We start from the raw sequence: 27,041 nt of genomic DNA, 5'->3' as shown, positions 1-27,041 counted from the left end.
ATTCCACATTGCTTTTGTTCATGTGAAGCACCTGAAGGGTTAATAAACTTCTTGAATATGGTTTTGAGTACTTTGGGGGGTGCAGTTTTTAGAATGGTGTCACTTTTGGGTATTTTCTGTCATCTAGGCCTATCGAAGTCACTTCAAATATGATGTGGTCCCTAAAAAAATGGTTTTGTAAATTTTGATGTAAAAATGAGAAATCATTGATAAACTTTGAACTCTTCTAACTTCCTAACAAAAAAAAAATTTGTTTCCAAAATTGTGCTGATGTAAAGTAGACATGTGGGTAATGTTATTTATTAACTATTTTGTGTCACAGACATCTCTGGTTTAACGGTATAAAAATTCAAAAGTTGAAAATTGCTAAATTTTCAAAATGTTTGCCAAAATTCAATTTTTTTCATAAATAAACGCAAAAAATATTGTCCTAAATTTGGTACTAACATGAAGTCCAATATGTGACGAAAAAACAATCTCAGAATCACCGGGATCCGTTGAAGCGTTCCAGAGTTATAACCTCTTGAAGTGACACTGGTCAGAATTGCAAAATTTGGTCTGGTCATTAAGGTGAAAATTAGCTCCGTCACTAAGGGGTTAAGGACCTTCTCCTACCTCTAACTTTGTTATTGTTTTTTTTTTTATTGACGATTGCTTTTGCCAATATTTAAATGTGCAGTGCTTTCAGCCCGCTATACTACTTACGCTTTGTCTTAAAATTCAGCTGTCGCCATTATATGCTGTACTGTACTATTTAGTCTAGTGTGTTTTAACTTGTTTTTTTGTGGTGTCACTTATCCTGTTATTTCCCCCCCTCCTCTCTGTCTTTTATTATGACCTTCATCTTCAGAACTTGTGCTGTTATTACATTTCAGATATTTTCTTACAGTTGTTTGAATAATTTTAATTTCAGGTAGCGTTGAGGAGGCAGCAGGCACAAGAAGAGGAATTGGGAATAAGCCATCCAATCGCTTTACCAAATGGAGCTGAGCTGCTTGTAAAACGGGAGCAGGTCAGCAACAGTTCCTGCCCATTGCTAGAAAACAATTGCCCTCAGGCAACAAGTGGATCTACTGCACTAGCATCAACCAGCTCTTCAGGTAAGCATATGTCAGTGGGGAAAACTGGGCTAGGTATTAGGCCGAGCACTGTGTCAGTTCTTCCTCCTATGTCAGATATGCACAGAAGCGAAGTCTACGTCATTTTTGTACAGATGTGAAATGATGAACACTGCCAAGTAGGAGGCCAGCTGGAGTCCAAAGTGACTGTGTCGGCCTCATAATAGTGAATGTCTGACTCTGTCAGGGTCTGTCATCGTTTCCGTTCGTTTTTCGGGGATTTTGATGGAAAACCCTCATTCAGTGCTTAGCATAGAGTACTGCTTATATGTTCACCTAGCCCTGTAGAAAGCCAGAAATACACAAGGAACTTATTTCATGTACTGCAAACCTACAGAAAATGCTTAACTTCATCTAGTTGTTACAGTTAAACCTCTGAGAGGATCTTACAGTGGATTTTATCATGTACCACTTCCAGTTGCCACTGCTCCACTGAACTTGGAACAGTTTTTTTTTCTGTGCCCCTGCATTCCAGAAAAGATGCAATGCAATTCTCTCCTCTACCATCTGGGCTTCTTTTATGTAGACTGACTAGTATCTGGCTTTTGAGGATCTGAGGACATCCATTAAAATGGAGAATATTTCTAGTGATTTAGAGATGTCGAGAGTGGCAGTGAAGTTGAGTGGTATTGTAATGAGATGTAATGCACAACATGATGATAAAGTTATTAATAAAAACATGTTAAATTCACAAATAGCCACACTCCCAACCATTTTGTAATTAAAGAGGTTGTCCACTACTTTTACATTGATGGCCTCGCCTTATGATAGATCATTAATGTCTGATAGTCCAGGGTCCCTGCTGCACCGCCAGTCAGCTGTTTTTGCGCCCGCGGCAGCAGCAGGCAGCCGAAAATGCTCAGTTCCGGAGTTGCTCCGTCAACTGATAGCGCCTGCGGCCGGGTACTGCACATCTGCCTCTTATTTATTTTAATGGGAAGCATATGTGCAATGTCTGGCCGTGGCCACAAACAGAAGACGGGGTAACTCCGGAACTAAGGACTTCTGGTCACAGGCTGTCACCACCTGGACCAAGAACAGCTGATCAACGGAGTGCCAGGTCCTGGCCAATCAGACATTGATGACCTGTTGTAAGGATAAGGAATCAATGTAAAAGTAGAGCACAGCCACTATAATTAAATTATTCAATATCTTCTTGGGTTTTAACACAACATAATGAGTGCCACATGTTTATCTTTCTTGCAATACAGTTACAAACATATGGTCATCGCTACCACACAGTCATCAGCTGGAGTTCTAAACATAGGAATTGACAGCACTGATGGTGCTCAGCACTTAAAAGCAGTTAAACAATATATTCTAAGGCCCCTTTGAGGCATCCGTGATTTTACACAAAACGTTTGCACAAAAAATTTGTATGAGTGTCATCAGTGTTTTTCATGCGAATTTTATTAATGCTTGGTGAGGGTGTCAAGTAGTTACCATCAGTGTTTCAACAGTGATTTTCATATATGAAAAAAATAAATCATTTACAAAGCTTCTCCTATACATTGCAATGTTAATCACGGACGGCACACGACTGCATGCAAATCAGATCTTTATACTATCTGTGATTTTCATGAACCCATACACTTGTATGGGTGGGTTTTAGTTTTTTATGGACACACTGGAATGGTTATTGTATTTATGCTTAAGACGAGCGAATGTTTAGAGTTAATATTACAGACAGATAAAAAAAGAAAATATATGGAAAATGCCTTATTGTCGATATCAAGACTTGTTAGGTGGGTGCAGAGATCCAAAACCATTTGACCCGGTCAATTAGCACAATAAAGGAGAGGAGGATCAGCACTTCCTTAAATCCACGTGTTCAATCTTTATTAGTGACAAAAATATCCATTAAAAACGATGTCTATCCATTAAAAATGTGTCGTTTCTGGCAATAAGCTCTTAGTAGAGTAGAATAGAGTACAATACAACATACTAAAGTTAAATTAAGTAGAAAAAAGCACTAAGCCACAAAAAGGCTTAGAATCTAGGAAAAGGTTGGGGGCCTGGCCTGGACATCAAGAAGGGAATACACATGTGAGCTCGGCTTCTGATGCCAAGCTACAACAAGTGCCTTTTTAATAAATTTCTTGTGACCAGATTGGCACATCAGACCTCCTACGACCCGCTGATACAGCCAAGGGTCCTGCAGAGTCGCAGACTGAACAGTAGGATGCAAGGAGACTATCCAAAGGACTTGTCGTGGGAAGGCCCAGTCTCCTGGAAGCCGCATGCTGCACAGCGGGAGAGCAGAATACTCGCTGCCGGATGCTGGGGATTTGCTGTACACTGTGTAAGAACGTCAGAGACCTGTACACTGGAGGAGGAGGTGAGCGGTCTTCTTGGTGGTCCTGCTGGAACTTTTTGTGGAGTGGCGAGTGTCTGCGGTGCTGGAGCACGCTTACAGTCACCTGCGCTCTGGGAACATCGGGAGTCCTTGTTAGTGCCACGTGAGGGAGGTTGGATCTAGTCTGCCCTGAAGCCTTGCAGGAAAGTGAGTTATTGCAGGCCCGGATTGGTGATTGAAACGTTGCCCCACGCAAGCATACAGCTTTTGGCTATAGTTTTTAGACGCCATTTTAGCCCTCCCTCGTGGCCGCCATCGTCTTCATCCCTGCTTTCTGGCTTGCTAGCAGTTTGCAGGGCATCTCTACCCCACCTCTTTGCTTGTGTAACAGCTCTGGAAACCACAGCGCAGGATCCACATAAGCACACCAGAGGTTGAAAGTAGAGAGACGAAGGACCAAGCCCCTCTGTCTGTTTGATATAGGTGGAGGACTAAAGTAAAAATAAAACACAAAAAAGCAAAAAGAAAAACAAAACAAAGTGCTTTACACTCAGTAACCATTGGATTTGGAACTTTGCTATACTTTTATTATTTGATTACACACTTGTTGAAGAAACAGTCTCCTCTGCAGCTTTTTGATAACCTATACTGCTGGACACTACCTATGATGCTACTTAGTGGTAGATGAAACAAATACATGGTGAAAATAAGCTGCAGGAGTTGGTGAAAGTGAGTGACTGAATCCCTACCTAATGTTTACTTAAGGGCGATTGTTCAGCCCTCACCATCTACAGAGAGGAAATTAACAGACTTTCATAGTCATCTAAGATTAACATAATAGCTTCTGTTCTGGAGAGAGCATAACTTAATATTACTATTGAATATTGAAAAAAAGAGAGACTACTTGACTTGTCCCGAAAACTTCGGATGTCGCAGCTTTCTCTAACCTCCCAGGATAGGTTCCTCGTTAAAGGAACCCAGGAGGCAGGGGTCCCTATGTCACCAAAATCACAGCGGCAATCAGTCCACAAAGGGAGTCTGGCCAAAAATAAATCTACCTGGACACATCCGCCAGACATGGAGTTGGAGGCTACACCCTCGTTGTCTGCTGTAATCTCCCAACAAGATGGTAGAGAGGGGCCACTGGACTCCCCATCGGACACGGAGTCAGGGGATCTGCAGGGAGTCTCAGAACACGACAGTAGAAAAAAAATATCTTAACTTTCTCCCTTATTAGAATTACTTTAAATCCCTTGTCTCGGAGGTCAAGGATACCTGCAGAATCAAAATTAACTCAATACGCCAGGATGTCAAAATGCTGGCGGACAAAATGGACTCTATGGAAATGGAACATGATGTCACCAGACAATACATTGCTAAACTACAGAGAAATGTTACCACCTTTGCCCAGGCCCTGAGTGAAACAAGCATCTGACGGAACATGACAGTAGAGGTTGTTACAACAATATACGAGTAAGGGGTATCTCCGAGACTTCAGGGCTTGAAGACGTCCATGCCATTCTTGAAACGATATTAAACACCATTCTGGATTGCCCTATGTTTCTTAAAATAAAATTCGACAGAGCGCTCCGCCCCAAGGGAGCTCAGAACCAATCCTGTGATGTAATCTGCTGTGTCCATGACTTCCAGTTGAAATAGGCTTTTATGGCTAAAGTCCGCTCACTTCTCAGAATTGAGTACCAGAGGACCCTCGTCTAGCTGTATCCCAACTTATCATGAATCACTCTTCAGAAAAGAAGACATTTACAACTGCTCCTCCTCTCTTTAAAAAATAAGGGCATCAGATTTCGATGGGGTTCCGGTTCGCCCTCCAAGTCATTAAAGACGGTTGCGCCACTGTATTCTGTATTGCGCTCAATCAAAGACCTTCCGGCCTTTTGCTCTGACCTAGAGATCCTGCTTCCAACTCTGGCCGACTGGGAGCTGGAACTACCTGCCAACCTGCCCACACCAATATGGCAATGGGTGGAAACCAAGAAGGGATGCCCCTCCCCTATGCCAAAAATTATTATTATTAGTATTATTTATTATTATAGCACCATCTATTCCATGGCGCTTTACATGTGAAAGGGGTATACATAATAGGGACAAGTACTATAATCATAAACAAAACAAGGCACAGACTGGTACAGGAGGATAGAGGTCCCTGCCCGCGAGGGCTCACAGTCTTGAAGGGATGTAAAAATGCCATCAAACCCAACCTGAGATGCTGCTCCTCTCCCCGTTCAAATATTGACTGAGGCCTTGGTATAAGGATATTTCTTGCTAATTGTGGAGGGTGTACCTTATCCATTCTCTTTCCTTAGAAAGACACCAGAAAGGTATTTGCTTGTTTTTGTTTTCTTCGCTGCTATTATTACTGTTGTACTATTTTCTCTCGTATATACAGTCCTGCTCATCATTGGCACCCATGAAGTTTAAGTACATAATGTGGAATATCTCCTGAAAAAAAAATCAAACAAGTGAAACAGCTCATTTGTATAGAGCACTCATGTTAAATACAAAAGAGCAAATGATAAACAACAATTTTAAACAAAAAACAATGGGAGGAAAAAATTGAAAAACCTAAAGCTTGCTGTGACACTGGTTTTGGCACCCTTTACATTAAATAAATATGGAAACACATTTTGACTCGCTTGTGGTAAATCACAAAAGAGAATCACTTGTGATAAATTGTCGGTGTCCATGGGACATGAATTGGCCAATGAATGATGACTTAAGTTTTAAAAAGGTAGGCCCTGTTCCTTTTTCACAATGGTGAAGAGAAAGGAGCTGTCTGAGGATATCAAAACTGCTATTATTAGCAAACACAAAACTTCCAAAGGGTATAAGGCCATCTCCAAAGACCTTGGTATCCCAGTTTCAACAGTGCGCAATGTTATAAAGAAGTTTGCCAAACATGGAATCTTCAAGAACCTCCTTGGACATGTCTTTGAAGGTTCGTGCAAATGGTGTAAAAAACACCAAGTCAAACATCCAAAGACTTGTAGGTCAACCTTTTACAGTGTGAAGTCATGGTTTCAACAAGTACCATACACCGCACTAAACCAAACAGAGCTTTATGGGTAAATGTCAAGGAGGAAACCATTGCTGAAGAAAAGACATAAATAGGAACAATTGATCTTTGCCAAAGAGTACCTTGACAAACCACAATCCTTCTGGGAAAATGTTCTGTGGACAGATAAAACAAAAATTGACCTTCTTGGCAATGGAAAGCAACAGTTTGTTTACAGACAACGTAATGAAGCTTTTAAGGAAAATAACACCCTACCAACAGTTAAGCATGGTGGAGGATCCATAATGCTGTGGGGTTGTTTTGGTTCATCTAGTTTTCGAGGACTTGCCTGTATCACAGTTATCATAAAATCAGAGAAGTATCAAGAGATTTTAGAGCGAAATGTCGTACCCAGTGTAAGAAAACTTGGGTTGAGTCGAAGCTTATGGGTCTTCAAGCAAGACAATGACCCAAAGCACACATTCAAAACTACACAAGAATGGTTGAAAAAGAAAATATGAACTATTTTAAAATGGCCAGCAATGAGTCCTGACCTCAATCTCATTGAAAATCTTTGGGGTGAGCTGAAATCTGCCATTGGGAAAAAGAAACCTGCAAACATTCAATAGCTTGAACAAACTGCAAAGGGAGAGTGGGAGAAAATACCACCTGAGAGGTGCAAGAACCTACAAGTAGTCTTAGTACTGTACTTAGTACTGTAGTTGACTATGTTCGGGTGTCCGCCTGCAAAAAACGTATATGTGCAAAAAAGGTGCAAAACAGAGCACACGCTAACGTAGTCTGCTCCATTATAGTCAATGGCCCTGTTGGCGCATACGTCCGAAACACGTTTTGCGGGGAGGGGCGGTTCGGACGGATGCCCCGACGGGACCACTGAACGTAAGTAAAAGCGCAATGCGAAAGTAGCCTAAGGCTAATATAACTCTGAACGTTAAGAGTCTAAACTCTAATATTAAAAGGCATATGGTGATCAGTGAGATGCGTACCCAACAGGTCATTGTGGTCTTTTTGCTAAAAACACACTTAATCCTCAGTGAGAATTGTAATTCTGCTAAGCATCTATATCCCACAAAATATTTAGCTTCCCAACCTAGGAAAAAGGCAGGTGTAGCGGTATTGATAACGAGGACTTGTACCATTCAAATTTCTTCTTCAATTAGTGACCCACAGGGTAGATATATTATCTTGCATGGTATCTACAGAGATGTCCGATTACGTTATGCAATATTTACACTCTTAACATTTCTCAAATTTCTTTCTTAGACCGCGTGCTTTTAAAACTCACACGGCTGCCTCCGTCAGTGTGGATAACTGGGGGGATTTTAATAGTATTTTTCGGACTCCCTAGATAGACTGTCCCTTTGTGGATATTCATATCAGCGTAGGTTGACAACAGATTTTTGGAGTTTGATACACAAATATGCTTTGTTTGACCTCTGGCCTGTCAACCACACTATAGAGATGACTGTTACTTTCTTCTCCTCCCTACATGGTACGCACACCAGGATTGACTTCTTTGGTAACATTCAAACACTTAGATTGACAGGAAAGGTGGATATCGGTGTAATTTCATGGTCAGACCACACGCCTGTAACACTCACTTTGGACCAGGCGGTGACTCGTACGAGGATTTGTCATTAGAGGCTTAACAAATCTCTTGTCAAGAGAGGACTCTGCAAAGATAAACTGGAAGCAGCGATAGTGGAATATTTTGATAATGTGGGATCAGTCCCTAACTTGTCTACTATTTGGGAAGTTCATAAGGTCGTTTTTAGATGAAATTGTATAAGCTCATGTTCTCGTGTTAAAACAGATAGATTGTACCAAAAACTCACTAAAACTCACTAAAAAGAAACTATAACTATAGATGGAAAGAGAATTCCCTAACCCACTTGGGAATACAGCTAACATCTAGTTACAAACTCCTGTACCAGTACAATTATCCCCGTTTATAGATTGCTTCTTAACTGGAATAACCTCCTGTTATCTTTGTTTGGAAGGATTTCTGCAATTAAAATGGCCATCCTATCTAAGCTACTTTATTTGTTTGAGACTGTCCCGGTGTGTGTACCATATAGAGAGCTGCGTAATGTACAGTCTTCTATACTCCAATTTATCTGGGTACATAAGAGACATAGGCTCAAGAAACTGACTTTACTTGATAATAAACTGAGGGGGGGACTGGGCATTCCTGACATAGCTAAATACTGGGTGACCCACCTACATCATAACCCATATTGGTCCAATTGCAGAGCCTTTGCCAGATGGATGGAAGTGGAGAAGCTGTAGTTAGCACTAATACACACCCACTCTTATCTGTGGGGAACCTCATCTAATAAACTAGATGCATGTACCTTAGGACCCATAGCCTTCATTAAGAAAATATGGCACCATTGCTGCAGAAAGTTTACGCTTATCGCCGAACACTCCTTGACCTCGGGCAGGGGGCAGGATGCTTCTCTGTTCGGGCAGGGGGCAGGCTGCCTCTCCATGCGGGCAGGCAGGCTGTGGTGGCTGTATGGCGCAGGCCGGTGTGGCGGCTATCCCAGATGCTCTGGGTTCAAATGATGGCGCCCGGAGTCAGCACGTGCGCAGATGGAGCTCTCGGCTAAAAGCTCGAAGTGCGCACACGCCGCTTCGGGCCCCCTTTCTTTGACGCCAGGACCGCTGACAGAGCATCTCGGACACCTGCCTCACAGGCCTGCTCCACACAGCCATTGCAGCTTCCGCTGCCAGGTCAGACCCCACTGCTGCCAGGACAGACCCCACCGCTGCCAGGACAGACCCCACCAGCACCCCCGCTGCCTCCTGTGACTCCACTCCACCACCGCTGCCGACCCCCTCCTGTAAGACAACACCGGAGTATAAGACAGACCCCATTTTTTTCTTCACCATATAGTAATTTTGGCCAACATCTTAAGTAGTAATATGCCTCATCCTGTTCCCCATTCTGTAGAAATGTGCCCATCCTTGTCCCCTTGTAGTAATGTGCCCCATGCAGGACCCCTTCTTGTGGCAATGTGCCCCATGCTGGACCCCTTCTTGTAGTAATGTGTCTCATGCAGGACCCCTTATTGTAGTAATGTGCCCCATGCAGGACCCTTTCTTGTAGTAATGTGTCCCATGCAGGACCCCTTCTTGCAGTAATGTGCCCCATGCTGGACCCCTTCTTGTAGCGATGTGCCCATGCAGGTACTCTTCTTGTAGCAATATGCCCCATGCAGGACCCCTTCTTGTAGTAATGTGCCCCATGCTAGACCCCATTTTGTAGCAATGTGCCCCATGCAGAACCCTTTTTTGTAGCAATGTGCTCCATGCTGGACCCTTTCTTGTAGCAATGTGCCCCATGCAGGACCCTTCTTGTAGCAATGTGCCCCATGCAGGACCCTTTCTTGTAGCAATGTGCCCCATGCTGGACCCTTTCTTGTAGCAATGTGCCCCATGCAAGCCCTTTTCTTGTAGCAATGTGCCGATACAGTTACTGTTCTTTAGCAATATGCCCAATGCAGGACCCCTTCTTTTGGTAATGTGCCCCATGCTGGACCCCTTCTTGCAGTAATGTGCCCCATGCAGGACCCTTTCTTGTAGTAATGTGTCCCATGCAGGACCCCTTCTTGCAGTAATGTGCCCCATGCTGGACCCCTTCTTGTAGCGATGTGCCCATGCAGGTACTCTTCTTGTAGCAATATGCCCCATGCAGGACCCCTTCTTGTAGTAATGTGCCCCATGCTAGACCCCATTTTGTAGCAATGTGCCCCATGCAGAACCCTTTTTTGTAGCAATGTGCTCCATGCTGGACCCTTTCTTGTAGCAATGTGCCCCATGCAGGACCCTTCTTGTAGCAATGTGCCCCATGCAGGACCCTTTCTTGTAGCAATGTGCCCCATGCTGGACCCTTTCTTGTAGCAATGTGCCCCATGCAAGCCCTTTTCTTGTAGCAATGTGCCGATACAGTTACTGTTCTTTAGCAATATGCCCAATGCAGGACCCCTTCTTTTGGTAATGTGCCCCATGCTGGACCCCTTCTTGCAGTAATGTGCCCCATGCTGGACCCCTTCTTGTAGCAATGTGGCACATGCAAGACCTCTTCTTGTAGCAATGTGCCCCATGCAGGACCCCTTCTTGGAAAATTGTGTCCCATACTTGACCTATTCTTGTAGCAATGTGCCCCATGCTAGACCCTTTCTTGTAGCAATGTGCCCCATGCAAGTCCTTTTCTTGTAGCGATGTGCCCATGCAGGTACTCTACTTGTAGAAATGTGCCCCTTGCAGGACCCCTTCTTGTAGCAATGTGCCCCATGCAGGACCCCTTCTTGTAGCAATGTTCCCCATGCTGGACCTTTTCTTGTAGCAAAGTGCCCATGCAGGTACTCTTCTTGTAGAAATGTGCCCCATGCAGGACCCCTTCTTGTAGTAATGTACCCCGTGCAGGATCCCTTCTTCTAGCAATGTTTCCCATGCAGGACCCCTTCTTGTAGTAATATGCCCCATGCAGGTCCCCTTCTTGTAGCAATGTGCCCCATACAGGACCTCTTCTTGTAGCAATTTGCCCCATGCAGGGCCTCTTCTTATAGCAATGTGACCTAAGCAAGTCCTTTTCTTGTAGCGATGTGCCCATGCAGGTACTCTTCTTGTAGCAATATGCCCCATGCAGGACCCCTTCTTGTAGTAATGTGCCCCATGCTAGACCCCATCTTGTAGCAATGTGCCCCATGCAGGACCCTTTTTCGTAGCAATGTGCTCCATGCTGGACCCTTTCTTTTAGCAATGTGCCCCATGCAGGACCCCTTCTTGTAGCAATGTGCCCCATGCAGGACCCTTTCTTGTAGCAATGTGCCCCATGCTGGACCCTTTCTTGTAGCAATGTGCCCCATGCAAGCCCTTTTCTTGTAGCAATGTGCCGATACAGGTACTGTTCTTTAGCAATATGCTCAATGGAGGACCCCTTCTTTTGGTAATGTGCCCCATCCTGGACCCCATCTTGTAGCAATGTCCCCCTTTCAGGACCCCTTCTTGTAGCAATGTGCCCCGTGCTGGACCTTTTCTTGTAGCAATGTGCCCCATGCAAGTCCTTTTATTGTAGCAAAGTGCCCATGCAGGTACTCTTGTAGAAATGTGACCCATGCAGGACCCCTTTTTGTTGTAATGTACCCCATGCAGGATCCCTTCTTCTAGCAATGTTCCCCATGCAGGACCCCTTCTTGTAATAATATGCCCCATGCAGGTCCCCTTCTTGTAGCAATGTGCCCCATACAGGACCTCTTCTTGTAGCAATTTGCCCCATGCAGGCCCTCTTCTTATAGCAATGTGACCTATGCAAGTCCTTTTCTTGTAGCGATGTGCCCATGCAGGTACTCTTCTTGTAGCAATATGCCCCATGCAGGACCCCTTCTTGTAGTAATCTGCCCCATGCTAGACCCCATCTTGTAGCAATGTGCCCCACGCAGGACCCTTTTTTGTAGCAATGTGCCCCATGCTGGACCCCTTCTTGTAGCAATGTGCCCCATGCAGGACCCTTTCTTGTAGCAATGTGTCCCATGCTGGACCCTTTCTTGTAGCACTGTGCCCCATGTAAGTCCTTTTCTTGTAGCAATGTGCCGATGCAGGTACTGTTCTTGTAGCAATATGCCTAATGCAGGACCCCTTATTTTGGTAATGTGCCCCATGCTGGACCCCATCTTGTAGCAATGTCCCCCTTGCAGGACCCCTTCTTGTAGCAATGTGCCCCATGCTGGACCTTTTCTTGTAGCAATGTGCCCCATGCAAGTCCTTTTCTTGTAGCGAAGCGCCCATGCAGGTTCTTGTAGCAATGTGCCCCATGCAGGACCCCTTCTTGTAGCAATGTGCCCCATGCAGGACCCTTTCTTGTAGCAATGTGCCCCATGCTGGACCCTTTCTTGTAGCACTGTGCCCCATGTAAGTCCTTTTCTTGTAGCAATGTGCCGATGCAGGTACTGTTCTTGTAGCAATATGCCCAATGCAGGACCCCTTATTTTGGTAATGTGCCCCATGCTGGACCCCATCTTGTAGCAATGTCCCCCTTGCAGGACCCCTTCTTGTAGCAATGTGCCCCATGCTGGACCTTTTCTTCTAGCAATGTGCCCCATGCAAGTCCTTTTCTTGTAGCGAAGCGCCCATGCAGGCACTCTTCTTGTAGAAATGTGCCCCATGCAGGAACCCTTCTTGTAATAATGTGCCCCATGCAGGACCCCTTCTTGTAGTAATGTGCCCCATGCAGGTCCCCTCGTAGCAATGTGCCCTATGCAGGCCCTCTTCTTGTAGCAATGTCCCATCCTGACACACACACACACATACCCCATTTGCAGCCTCAGCAAACAACACACGCGGGCACACATCCAAACATACTTCTCACCTGTCTTCTGTTACCTTGGCGGTGGCCGGCAGGCACGTGGAACCGGTAATGATTGCAGCCGCTGTCGTCGCGTCATCTGAAATTCAGTTAAACGTTTTTTGAGCCAAGTTCTCTTTGCACAACAGCCGCTAGCCAGTCAGAGGCAAGCGGCTGTGGTCATGTGCATCAGTTGCTTGCCTCTGATTGGCGGACGGCTGTTATTGAGCTGTGCAGAGAAAATTTGACTGTGCGCAGCAGTGGCAAAATGCTCAGATGAAATAAAGCTCTGATGGCTGCAACCTGTGTACTGTCCGCCATCGTTACCATGTCCACGGGAAAGCGGGCCGCAAGAGGCAGCCTGAGGGGCCATGTGTTTGAGACCTCTGGTCTAAGGTATAATATGACTATTTGACAAACAGCTTTTTTGCTTTCCTGATATAGTGGATGCTCATTCCAGGACACTATTGCCCTTTAATAGCCTATCCACTAAATTCAACCTACCAGTCAATTCACATTACCGATATTTGCAAATAAGACATTTGATGTATTCCCTTTTATCCTTCCTAGGGGTCTCCACCCCTACTCTTTTTGACAGATTATGCTGAGCTGGTGACTCTACTAAGGGTCTTATATCAGACATGTATTGGATATTGACTCTTCCTTTCTCAGATGACCAACCATGCATACTTGAGCAAATGGGAAGACTTTCTGGGGGAGACTATACTTTGCGTGTGGCAACAGATATGGTATAGTGCAGGGGTCTCAAACTCAGCTGGGGGAATGGGCTGCACATAGAAAAAAAAATTGAGAGGGGCCGCATTCCTTGCAGGACAAAGTGACATTTTTAATGATTCCATGTTTTTTTTCTATACACCTATGGATCACTGTTGAACATTTTTTGCTTGATTATAACAAACCTGCACTTTTTTGTTTTAGTCAAGTATATATATATATACATATATATATATATATATATATATATATATATATATATATATATAAAAATAATTTTTAATGGCAAAAAAAGTCATGCTTTATTTTGATTTTTTTTTTACATTTTATCCCCTTCTTCTAATATTGTTTTACAATTAGCAGCATCATACAGTCATCTTAGCCAACATCTTGTAGTAATGTCCCCCATCCTGTAGTAATGTAGCCCTTGTGTCCTGTATAATATGCACATCCTTGTGCCCTGTAGTTATGTCCCCATCCTTGTTCCCTGTAGTAATGTCCTCATCTTGTCCCCTGTAGTAATGTCTCCCATCTTTGTGCCCTATAGTAATGTGCCCCTTCCTTGTACCAAGTAAGGTGCCAATTTTTGTGCCCTATAGTAATGTGCCCATCTTTGTACCCTGTAGTAATGTCTCCCATACTTGTGCCCTGTAGTATTGTGCCCATCCTTGTAGTATTGTCCATACTTGTGCCCTATAGTATTGTGCCCATCCTTGTAGTATTGTCTATCCTTGTACCTTGTAGTACTATGCCCATCCTTGTAGCATTGCGCCCATCCTTGTATCCTTGTAGTATTGTGCCCATCCTTGTATCCTTGTAGTATTGTGCCCATCCTTGTATCCTTGTAGTATTGTGCCCATCCTTGTATCCTTGTAGTATTGTGCCCATCCTTGTAGTATTTTGCCCATCCTTCTAGTATTCTGCCCATCCTTCTAGTATTCTGCCCATCCTTGTAGTGTTGTGCCTATCCTTGTAGTGTTATGCCCATCCTTGTAGTGTTGTGCCCATCCTTGTAGTGTTGTGCACATCCTTGTAGTATTGTGCCCATCCTTGTAGTATTGCGCCCATCCTTGTAGTATTGTGCCCATCCTTGTAGTATTGTGCCCATCCTTCTAGTATTCTAGTAAAACAACTTTTATTACATATAACAACAGCTGCCAGATGTTTGATTGCCCGCAGTTGGAAGTCAATACACCCCTCAAAACTCACTGAGCGCCAATCTCGGATACAAAAGTTGAGGAGAATGGAGTATCTTTCAGCCTTATCTAATAATAGGATAGACCACTTTGAGAGTATATGGACCCTTTAGGATGTATTTTGGTCAATAGAGATCAGTAGGTGTACCTAAGTCTTATCGGTGTTCCATTTACCTACCCTCCCCCCTAACCTTGTGTATCATAGCCTTGTCCTGTATTGTGCTATTCCTGATACTTTATACAGTTTTTGTCTCATGTATGGGAATATATTTAGGTATGAGCTAACGTGTCATATGTTTATGGGGTATGTCTTTGCCATTTCCTGTTTGTTCCTAAAAATGTAAAAAAAAAATTTCACTTCTAAAAAAAGAAAATCTAGGAAAATGTTGAACTACAGACATGGATATGGATGCAGTTTAGAAGGACTAGGGCAGCTGATAGGGTCTCCTTAATGCTAAGTTCACATGTACTGTAGTCATCCGTTAGAATGGTGTCAAACTCCCCGGGCCCCGACGCCGTTCCCCACTCACCGCTCCGGCCCCCGGGTCCCCTGCCTCCAGCCACACGTCCTCCTCGGCACCGCTCCCTGCTCTGGCCTCCGGCACCCGGGCATCGCGCATGCGCATTAGGGCGCGAGCGCGGTCACTGACCTCCTCTTAAAGACCCAGCACTCCTAAACAGGATATTGCATCAGTCAGGGTCAGGTATATTAGGAGCTTCCTGCCTCTAGGGCGTCGCCTGTTCTACGAGTTCTATAGCTAGGAGTTCAGGTCCCCTTTGCTGTGCCTCGTTCTCACTTTATGTCTTCCACAGAACGAGTTCTACCAAGCAAACCTGGTCCTGACCATAACCTGTCCGAGTGGTCCTACGGGGACTGTCAGCTGAGACGCCACCATCTTCTGCAGTCTGAACCTGCCTTCTACCCTCGGCTTCACCTGGTGACCTCAGCCTCCTCTACCGGTTGGACTCTGCTCACGTCTGACGTCTCTACCTGCCACCGGTACCCGGGCACCGTCATCACACCTGGCACCAGGAATTCTTTGTCCCTAGGGACTTCCTCATTCCAGCTTCCGGAAAGGACTCTGACCTTATCCCGCTTAGTGCTCCGGCAACCGTGCACCTAGGCCCTCTGGTGGGGTGACCGGACAGTCCCTTTATAGGGGTTAGCTCTGTGTTGCTTCACTGGGGGAGTCCGGTGCACGGCCCAGAGGATCCACCACCTGGGCTTAACAGATAGAACAGGCCATGGATCCCGCCGAAGCTTTAGCGGCTCAGTTGGCCGGATTGCAGCAGGAGCTGGTCCGTCAACGCGAAACCCAATCCCGTATGCTGGCCTTCATGACGTCAGTAGACACCCGCCTGAACACGCTGCAAGCAACCACCACGTCCCTATCAACCCCAGCCACATCCTCGACCTCCGCAGGAGCCGCCACCGAGACCTCAAGACTCCGACTGGCTTCTCCGCCACGGTACGCCAGGGATCCCAAGACCTGCAGGGGGTTCTTGAACCAGTGCTATCTCCACTTCAAACTGCTGCCGCGCCTCTTCGCTTCTGACCAGGCCAAGGTAGCCTTCATAATGTCCCACTTGGAGGGCGAGGCACTGGCGTGGATGAATCCCTTGTGGGAGAAGGAAGATCTCGTAACCAACAACATCCGTGACTTCCTGCATGCCTTCCGGGCCACCTTTGACGAACCAGGACGCGCCTCGCTACTCAGGCTACGCCAAGGGACTTCGAAAGTGGGACAGTATGCCATCCGGTTTCGCACCCTAGCCTCTGAACAAGGGTGGAACAACGAAGCCCTGAAAGCAGCCTTCTGGGAGGGGCTTACTGGTCATATTAAGGACGAGCTGGCTGGTCGCGATGTTCCCCCCGCCTTGGATGCTCTGATCACCCTCGCAACCCGGATAAACCTCCGCTTTCAGGAACGCTCCAAAGAGATGTCCCGTGAGAAACGCCCAGTAAGGCATCCTGCTTCTTCTCTGAAGTCTACCGCTTCTTCGCCTGCGCTCTCTGGCTCCTCCACTCATGAGCCCATGCAAGTTGACTGGCTGCGGTCATCCGAGCAACGCCGAGCGGAACGACTCACCAAGGGCCTCTGCTTCTACTGCGGAGACGGCGCACACTTGGTGCGTGTCTGTCCAGAGAAACCGGTAACCCCAAAGCCTAGGGTCGGTAGGAGAGGCCACCCTAGGTACCGGGAAGCTCTCAGACCCCGTTACATGGACTGTTCAGGTGACAACAGAGGAGACTCGCTTCACGGCAGAGGCATATCTCGATTCCGGGGCAGCAGGCAACTTCATCCACCAGGCCACGGTAGACCAGTACCAGGTACCTGTCACCCCGCTGAAGACACCCCTTGTGATAGCCTGTATGGATGGGGAACCCCTTTCTGACACCGTCCTATTTGTCACCAAACCTGTGAAACTGCGTATCGGTGCGCTACACACCGAAGACATTGCCTTCTATGTTCTTCCGCGCATGTCTTATCCGCTTTTGCTGGGATTACCCTGGTTACGGATACATGAACCCATGGTCAGCTGGCGTACTGGAGAAATCATCCGCTGGGGCCCATCTTGTCATGAGAACTGCCTCCAGTCAGTCCAGCCCGTCCGTCGTCCTCCGGCCCCGGAATCCCTACCTGGCCTACCGCCCGCCTACTGGTCCTTCGCGGATGTGTTCGACAAAAAGGAGTCGGAGGTCTTACCTCCACATCGACCCTACGACTGTGCCATCGACCTCCTGCCAGGAACCACTCCCCCTCGGGGACGGATATACCCTTTGTCCCCTGCGGAGACACGGGCCATGTCTGACTACATCACCGAGAACCTGGCACGGGGATTTATTCGGAGATCCTCCTCCCCGGCTGGAGCGGGCTTCTTCTTCGTCAAGAAAAAGGAAGGCGACTAACGGCCCTGCATCGACTACCGGGGCCTGAACCAGATCACCGTGAAGAACAAATATCCCCTGCCTCTGATACCTGAACTCTTCGATCGACTCAGAGGGGCCCGTATCTTCACCAAATTAGATCTCCGTGGAGCCTACAACCTGGTCCGCATTCGCTCCGGGGACGAGTGGAAGACCGCCTTCAACACCTGGGATGGGCACTATGAGTATTGTGTGATGCCCTTTGGACTTTGCAACACTCCGGCTGTCTTCCAGGAGCTGGTGAACGACGTGTTCAGGGACCTTCTCTACATCTGTGTAGTCGTATACCTGGACGACATCTTAGTCTATTCACCGGATCTCCAGACCCACAGAGAAAACGTGCAATTTGTGTTACAGAGGCTGAGGGAGAACCGCCTATACGCCAAATACGAGAAGTGTGTGTTCGACCAATCGTCTCTTCCCTTTCTGGGCTACGTGATATCCGACACTGGTCTACAGATGGGCCCTAAGAAGGTCTCTGCTATCCTCGACTGGCCTCCTCCTTCTGGACTGAAAGCCATTCAACGCTTCCTCGGCTTTGCTAACTACTACCGGCAGTTCATCCCTCACTTCTCGGCTCTAACAGCGCCTCTCTCCGCCTTGACCAAGAAGGGGGCCAACCCAAAGGTCTGGTCACCGGAGACCGATGCCGCCTTCTGCTCCCTGAAGCGGTCCTTTGCCTCCTCTCCCGTTCTTCATCGACCAGAGTTGAACCGTCAATTCACCCTGGAGGTGGATGCCTCCTCCGCTGGGGTCGGGGCCGTGCTTCTGCAGAAGTCCTCCACCGGGAAGTTGGTCACCTGCGGATTCTTCTCCAAGACCTTCTCGGCGCCTGAACGTAATTACACCATAGGTGATCGAGAGCTCCTGGCCGTCAAAATGGCGTTGGAGGAATGGCGCTATCTCTTAGAGGGAGCAGTTTACCCGGTGATCATTTACACTGATCACAAGAACTTGGAATACCTGCGGTCTGCTCAAAGACTGAACCCACGACAAGCCCGATGGTCTCTGTTCTTTGCCCGGTTTGACTTTCAGCTCCACTTCCGGCCCGCGGACAAGAATGTGCGGGCGGATGCCCTATCCCGGTCTTTCGTCCCGGTGGAGCAAGAGGAAGAACCTACCCAGCCCATTGTCTGCCCGAGTAAGTTCCTCCTGGTGGCTCCCGTCTCTCTGGCCTCTATCCCCCCGGAAAGACCTACGTCATGGAGCCAGACAGACAGACTCAAGGTCCTCCAATGGGGACATTCCTCGAAAGTGGCCGGACACGCTGGTCAGAAGAAAACCTGGGACGCTATCGTCCGCCACTATTGGTGGCCATCCCTTCGTAAGGATGTCACCGCCTTTGTTTCTGCCTGTTCCTCCTGTGCCCGGAAGAAGACGCCTAAGCACCTGCCCTATGGTCGTCTTCTGCCTCTACCGATCCCTTCAGTTCCGTGGCAACACATTGCCATGGACTTCGTCACGGACTTGCCCTTGTCCTCCGGCCATACGGTCATCTGGGTCGTGGTGGATCGATTTTCAAAAATGGCTCATTTCGTTCCTATGGCCGGATTGCCCTCTGCTCAAGAGCTCGCTGACGCCTACATACAGCACATCTTCCGCTTGCACGGCTTTCCTGCACATATCGTGTCCGACAGAGGAACCCAGTTCACATCACGCTTCTGGAGAGCCCTCTGCGAACATCTGGGGGTGTCTCTGGACTTCTCCTCTGCCTACCACCCTCAGTCAAACGGCCAAGTGGAACGCGTCAACCAGATCATTACCTCCTTCCTACGCCACTATGTCAATGTACATCAGGACAACTGGTCTACGCTTCTTCCTTGGGCTGAGTTCTCACATAACCACCGGGTCAGCGAGTCCACCTCCAGCTCCCCCTTCCATGTTGTCTATGGTCTCCAGCCTTCCGTGCCGTTGCCTGTATCTCCTGCTTCCGATGTACCTGCTGCAGACATCCTAGCCAGAGACTTCTCCACTATATGGTCCTCTGTCAAGACCTCCCTGGGACACGCTGCTGCACGGATGTAAATGCACGCTGACAAAAGACGCCTTGACCCTCCTCGCTTCTCTCCCGGGGACCTGGTCTGGCTTGCCTCCAAGTACGTCCGACTCAAGATACCGTCGTACAAGCTGGGTCCGCGGTACATCGGTCCCTTCAAGGTCATCAGGAAGATTAATGAGGTGTCCTATAAGCTGCAGCTTCCAACCACTATGCGGATACCCAACTCCTTCCACGTTTCCTTGCTGAAATGTGTGGTCCTTGGTCCTTTCTCCGCTGACACCGGTATTCATCCTGCACCCATTGCTGAGGATGACATCTATGCAGTAAGAGATATCGTGGCCATGAAGACCGTCAGGGGTAGGCAGTACTTCCTGGTCGACTGGGCGGGTTACGGTCCAGAAGACAGGTCCTGGGAACCTCGGGAGAACGTGGATACTCCTCTGATTCGTGCCTTCCTGTCCCGGCTGCGGGGAGAGGGGCGTGGGGGGGGGGGGTACTGTCACGCTCCCCAGGCCCCGACGCCGTTCCCCACTCACCGCTCCGGCCCCCGGGTCCCCTGCCTCCAGCCACACGTCCTCCTCGGCACCGCTCCCTGCTCTGGCCTCCGGCATCCGGGCATCGCGCATGCGCATTAGGGCGCGCGCGCGGTCACTGACCTCCTCTTAAAGACCCAGCACTCCTAAACAGGATATTGCATCAGTCAGGGTCAGGTATATTAGGAGCTTCCTGCCTCTAGGGCGTCGCCTGTTCTACGAGTTCTGTAGCTAGGAGTTCAGGTCCCCTTTGCTGTGCCTCGTTCTCACTTTATGTCTTCCACAGAACGAGTTCTACCAAGCAAACCTGGTCCTGACCATAACCTGTCCGAGTGGTCCTACGGGGACTGTCAGCTGAGACGCCACCATCTTCTGCAGTCTGAACCTGCCTTCTACCCTCGGCTTCACCTGGTGACCTCAGCCTCCTCTACCGGTTGGACTCTGCTCACGTCTGACGTCTCTACCTGCCACCGGTACCCGGGCACCGTCATCACACCTGGCACCAGGAACTCTTTGTCCCCAGGGACTTCCTCATTCCAGCTTCCGGAAAGGACTCTGACCTTATCCCGCTTAGTGCTCCGGCAACCGTGCACCTAGGCCCTCTGGTGGGGTGACCGGACAGTCCCTGTATAGGGGTTAGCTCTGTGTTGCTTCACTGGGGGAGTCCGGTGCACGGCCCAGAGGATCCACCACCCGGGCGTAACAAATGGATCCGTTGAGAAACTGATTTGTGCCGCATCTGTTTTTTTAACTTGGGAGTGTAGGGACAATGGATCCGTTAATGGATTGCTATATAACCATCTGTTGTACTTGCATTTGTAATGGATATGTTGTTTTCTTAACGGATCAGTTACAAGTGAACGATAAATAGCAATCAGTTTATGCAGGGGTGGGGAAAATTTTTACTGCCACACTAAATGATCAACTTGAAAACTACCCTGCTATATTTGGTCAAACAATTAACTCACCCCTACTGTCATGGCCAGAGCAGCGTGTCTTTGGTGCAGCTGTGATGTTTGGTGATATTGATCATGTTGTTTCTTATAACTGCTTTTCTAGGTTTGTCTCAGTCTGGAGAGGCTGGGGCATACACATCACAAGAGACACTGGGGGTATACACATCACAAGAGAGGCTGGGGCATACACATCACAAGAGAGGCTGGGGCATACACATCACAAGAGAGACTGGGGCATACACATCACAGGAGAGGCTAGGTCATACACATCACAGGAGTGGTTGGGGCATACACATCGCAGGAGGGGCTGGGTCATACACATCGCAGGAGGGGCTGGGACATACACATCGCAGGAGGGGCTGGGGCTTGCACTTCACAGGAGTGGCTGGGGCACACACTTCACAGGAGGGGCTGGGGCATACACTTCACAGGAGGGGCTGGGGTATATACATTACAGGAGAGGCTGGGGCACGTACATCATGGCCCAGCCTCTCCTGTAATGTTCGCTGGTGCATGTTCATCACAGGAGGGGCTGGGGTACAGACAGCCCTGGCGGTGGCACGGACAACCCTGGTAGTAGCACGTACAGCGCTGGCGAGGGGCACAGACAGCCCTGGCGATGGGCACAGACAGCCCTGGCGATGGGCACAGACAGCCCTGGCGATGGGCACAGACAGCACTAGGGGGGCACAGACAGCATTAGGGGGGCACAGACAGCACTAGGGGGCACAGACAGCACAGCACTGGTGGAGGCACAGACAGCACTAGGTGGCAGCACGTACAGCACTAGATGGCAGCACGGACAGCACTAGGGAGGCACAGACAGGACTGGGGGAGCATATATATCACCAGGAGGGCATGGACTGCACTGGGGGTGCATGGGCAACAGTGGGGTGGCACACAGCACTGGAGGGTATAGAGCACTGGGGACCACGGAGACCATAAGGGGGGAACAGAGGACTATGGGACACGGACAGCACTGACCGTGGCATCGACAGCACTGGCGGCAGCATGGACAGCATTAGGTGGTACGGACGGCACTGGGGGGCACGGACAGTACTGGGGGAGCTTAGAAATCACCAAGGGGATACAGATAGCACTGAGGGGGTTACACAGCACTTGGGGTCACACAACACTAGGGGGTACACACAGTACTAGGTTGTACACACAGTACCAGGGGGTACACACAGTACTAGGGGGTACACACAGTACTGGAGGGGGGGGCAGTGAAGGGTTGCGTACTCACAGTACTGGGGGGAGGAGTCACACAGCTAAGGTCCGGGAGGCATGTACAGTAGGGAGGCCGGTAAATCTGCTGCACCTCCTCTTCTGTGACTGGAGCGCAGCTTATCCCGCCCACAAGGTAAACCCTGAGCACGCTAGAACAGGCCAGTGTTGAGCCTAGAATGTACGGGCTGCAGTCAGGTCCCGGAAGGAGCCAGTACATTCTAGCATTTAGTAGTGGACCTGTTACAATGTACGGGCTGCAGTCAGGATCTGTAAGGAGCCCGTACTTTCTAGCATCTAGACACAGGCCAGGAAGCGTGCGCTTCCTCGCATCACGCAATGGAATTTAAAGGGCCCGCAGCCGGGTAAACGTGGTTTCCGCCACAGCACTGCAGTCCCTGGGAATGTGCCCAGGGGCCGCATAAAAAGTCATCACGGGCCAGAGGTTCCGCACCCCAGCGTTAACAGATCCATTCCAAATGGATAGTAAATAGCAATCCGTTAACAGATCTGTTACAAATGTCCTTACACTACACATGTTAAAAACGGATGCAGCTGACTTTCGTTATTTAACAATGGACAAAAAAATTGTATTTGCACAACGTTTTTGTAAAAGGATCTCTAATGGATCCATGATAATAGATGACTACAGGACAGGTGAAGCCAGCCTAAATCCCTGAGCGCACGATGCAGTTTCCTTTCTCGCCTTTTCATTGGGGGACACAGACAGTGGGTATTATGATGTCTCCAGGGAGGCGTGACACTAGATTTGCAAAAGTGTTAGCTCCTCCCCCCACAGCATATACCCTAGCTAGGCAGGAAACTAGCTCAGTTTTATCTAGTGTCAGCAGGGAGGCTGACAGGTCTGGACTGAGCTCCACCAGAGGTGCCTCAGGCCAGCTTATTTTGTTTTTATTTTTACTTTTTATTTTGTTTTCTTTTTCTTATTCATTCTATTTTTGATAGGGGCAATACCAGGGTGCCCTGCCAACCCCCGTTCCCCCCGTGTACGGGCAGAGGAAACCCGGCGTGCACAAGCCATCAGTCTTCCCTCGCGCCCAAGTGGTCGGGTCTGCGTACCCCTCCAGGCTCCCTGGAAGCACCTCACACCAAGGTAGCTCCAGAGGGCTAGCAGAGCCGAGGACCTGCTTCAGCCTTGAGCCGAAGATGCATCCCTGAGATCCCTGCATCCATCACCGACGCGTCTTCAGACGGAGCCAAGAGCAGGTAGGGAGAAGACGAGTCATCTGTCCCCTGCATCCAAACCGCCGCCTGGAACGGCGCCGGTGGGGCGATGCAGGCCGTGATCCCGGGGAGCATCATTAATTTAGCCCCCGGCTTCGGCCTGCATTCTAGCAACGCCCCCTCTCACTGCTCTGGAAGCCGCTCCCTCACTCAGGAGCAGCTCCCTTCCGATTGGCCGTCACACTTAGTCCCAGCCGTGAGACCAGTCAGCCTCCGGGGGCCGTCTCTCTCCTCCAGGCTGCCAGGAACACTGACGCCATTTTCCACGTGGGGAGCAGACTCGGGTGAGATCGCCTCCTTGGCTATGCACTTCTGCAGCACTGTATACCGCTCTGCTCAGCGGTATATCGCTCTCTCTATAGCGGTGTGTGTCTGCTGGCTAGAGGTGTATATCAGCTACTAGCGGTATATACTGGCTCTGCCTGCAGGTATATGCCGGCTGTTTGACAGTATACGCCATTTTGCTACGGTATATACCGGCTCTGCATAGTAGTCACTTTATAATGCTGCTAGTGGCTCCTCACTCATACAGTATAACTCTACCCCTATAGGGCTGTAGGACTCTGTTGCTGACATGCGTAACCGCAAGGGTGATAAAGCTTCCCAGGCATCCTCTATGGACCTGTACTATGCCTGTACCACCTGTGGACGCTCGTTTTCTAATGGCCGAAGCTATCCACTATGCCGGGGCTGCGATGCCCCTTCTACTGTGTCCCAACAGACCCCGTTGCCGGACCAAGATGCTGTGCAGTCTCTGGATTCTGCTCCGGCCAGGCAGCTCCCCCGTCTGATGACGTACTGCCTGCATGGGCTCTTCTAATGTCTAAAAGGTTAGATGACCTTGCCGCTCAGATATCCCAGCCGTCCTCAGGCTCCCACAGCCTTCCCCCGGCTCAGCTCCCTCAGAGGAGCCCGCCTGCTTCGTCTGGTCCCTCTTCCCCAGATCGTAAAAAGGCTGTTTCCAAAAGGCGCCATTGCGACCTCTACGCCTCTTCAGACTCGGACGATGGTCAGTCTGACCCGGGCTCTGTGACTTTTAGTAGTCACGATTCCCAAGACTCTGCCTCTGATTCAGATGTCCTTTCTGAGTCTAGGCATATAAAAGACACACTAATTTCGGCTGTCAATCACTCTCTGTCGATCTCTGATCAGCCTCCTGACCCGACTTCTCAGTCGGCAATCAAGCGGGCCAAGAAGCCTCCTAAATCTTTTGCTCAGGATCCCTTTTTTCGGCAAATTATATCTAAACGGTGGGATCACCCGGATAAAAGGTTTAATAAAAAATCCTTCTCTTCATTCTTTGGAATGCGGACAGTGCCTCCAAGAAATCCCTGTCCACACTCCCCTTCCATGGCCTGCGTCTGTTTGGAGAATCCCTGGACAAACTCATATCTGAGACGACGGGTGGTAAAAGTACCATTCTACCTCAAAAGCGGCCTGTATCCAGGAATTTTAAAAAATCTACTTGGCTCAGACAGTCCTTTCGGCCTGCCCCCCAAAAACCATCAGCCCAAGGATCGTCCCAACGCTCAGATCGAGGATCCGGTCCCTCAAGGGGCTCTTCTTGGCGTTCCCACTCCAAGCAACCTAAACCAAAGGACCTCGCTCTGTACAGGCCCCCTCAGCATGGCGCCAGGTATCCCTCAGATCCGACTCCTGTTGGAGGGCGGCTTCTGCTTTTTCGGGATATCTGGCTAGACCACACTCACGATGCTTGGGTTCGAGAAATCGTCACCTCAGGTTACAAGATCGATTTCCATTCCCTGCCGGCCAATAGGTTTCTGCGTTCTCGTCTTCCAAAGTCCAAAACGCAAAGCCAGGCCTTATTTCAGGCCATAGCCTCTTTACAGAAAGCAAATGTTATCATTCCAGTGCCCCTAGAACAGCGCGGCAAAGGTTTCTATTCAAACCTTTTTGTCGTTGCCAAAAAAGATGGCTCTGTCTGCCCTATCGTGGACCTCAAACGGCTGAACAAATTCGTACGGATTTGAACTTTCCGAATGGAATCATTGAGAGCAGTGCTAGCCGCCATGGAACCTGGAGAATTCCTAGCTTCCATAGACGTTCAAGATGCTTATTTACACATTCCCATATGTGTCTCTCATCAACGGTTCCTTCGCTTTGCCATAGGACACCGTCATTTCCAATTCAGGGCCCTCCCCTGTCCATCGGCCGTCATGTCCATTTTACACCCCAGAGGCATCCTGGTCGTTCCCTATTTGGACGACCTTCTTGTCAAAGGGAGCTCTCTTCAAGTTTGCTCAGAAAGCGTGCAGATTTGCCTAGACACGCTGTCAAGGCTAGGGTGGCTTATCAACTTCAACAAGTCATCCCTCATTGCTCATCAGCGCATCACCTTTTTAGGTATGCTGATAGACACGACTCAGTCCCGGGTTTTTCTTCCAGAGGACAAGAGGTCTTCCCTGATCCGGGCCGCCCAATCCCTCCGCTCTCGCCGTCACACATGCCTTCGGAATGGAATGAGAGTGTTAGGCAAGATGGTGACGGTCATAGAAGCCGTGTCCTTTGCCTAATTCCATCTGCGCCCTCTACAACTGGATATTCTATCCTCCTGGGACAAAAATCCAGCTTCCCTAGACTGGTCAGTCCGCCTATCTCGGTTTTCGCTCAGCTCCCTCGTCTGGTGGACTCAAGCCTCATCCCTATCTCAAGGAAAGTCCTTCCGCCCGGTCTACTGGCAAGTAGTCACGACGGATGCCAGTCTGATAGGCTGGGGGGCGGTGTTCCTCCACCACACTGTTCACGGACGCTGGTCTCCTTCCGAGCGCTCCCTGCACATCAATGTTCTGGAGATCAGAGCCATATTTTTGGCCCTTCAGAATTTTCAACCCTTACTATTGGGCCTCCCTGTTCGGATCCAGTCAGACAATGCCACGGCCGTGGCTTACATCAACCGTCAGGGAGGAACTCGCAGCAAGGCAGCGATGAAGGAAGTATCCAGAATTCTTCTTTGGGAAGAGAAGTACATCCCCATTATTTCAGCTGTCCATATCCCAGGGGTAGACAACTGGGCCGCAGACTTTCTCAGCAGGCAAGGTCTAGCGGCAGGGGAATGGTCCCTCCACAACGAAGTGTTCCATCAGATCACTCTTCGTTGGGGACTCCCGGATGTGGACCTCATGGCGTCTCGAATGAATGCCAAAATACGTCCCTTCATATCCCGGTCGAGAGAACCGCTAGCGATCGACTCCGACGCCCTAGTCTTTCCGTGGGCGCAGTTCCGCCTACCCTACATCTTCTCTCCGTTTCCTCTCATTCCGAGAGTAGTCAAGAAAATCAAAGCGGAGGGAATCCCGGTGATCCTCGTTGCCCCGAACTGGCCCAGGAGAGCCTGGTACCCAGAGCTTCTCCAACTGCTCGGCGACACTCCCTGGCGTCTTCCCAACCGCCCGAATCTTCT

General features: G+C 48.9%; 1 protein-coding gene across 3 annotated transcripts in view; it reads left to right on the top strand.

Moving 5' to 3' along the window:
- Positions 1-27,041, top strand: part of DMRT1 (doublesex and mab-3 related transcription factor 1) — a 387,090-nt gene that overhangs the window by 141,410 nt on the left and 218,639 nt on the right. For all 3 annotated transcript variants that reach the window (XM_075339945.1, XM_075339928.1, XM_075339937.1), the window contains exon 3: positions 914-1,100. In XM_075339945.1, the coding sequence (XP_075196060.1) occupies positions 914-1,100 (187 nt within the window). The remainder of the gene's footprint in view (positions 1-913; positions 1,101-27,041) is intronic.

The sequence above is a fragment of the Anomaloglossus baeobatrachus genome, chromosome 1 (genome assembly GCF_048569485.1).
Source record: "Anomaloglossus baeobatrachus isolate aAnoBae1 chromosome 1, aAnoBae1.hap1, whole genome shotgun sequence".
Classification (NCBI taxonomy): Eukaryota; Metazoa; Chordata; class Amphibia; order Anura; family Aromobatidae; genus Anomaloglossus; species Anomaloglossus baeobatrachus.
Note: the sequence above shows the minus strand (reverse complement) of the source record. Positions and strands in the feature narration are given on the sequence as shown.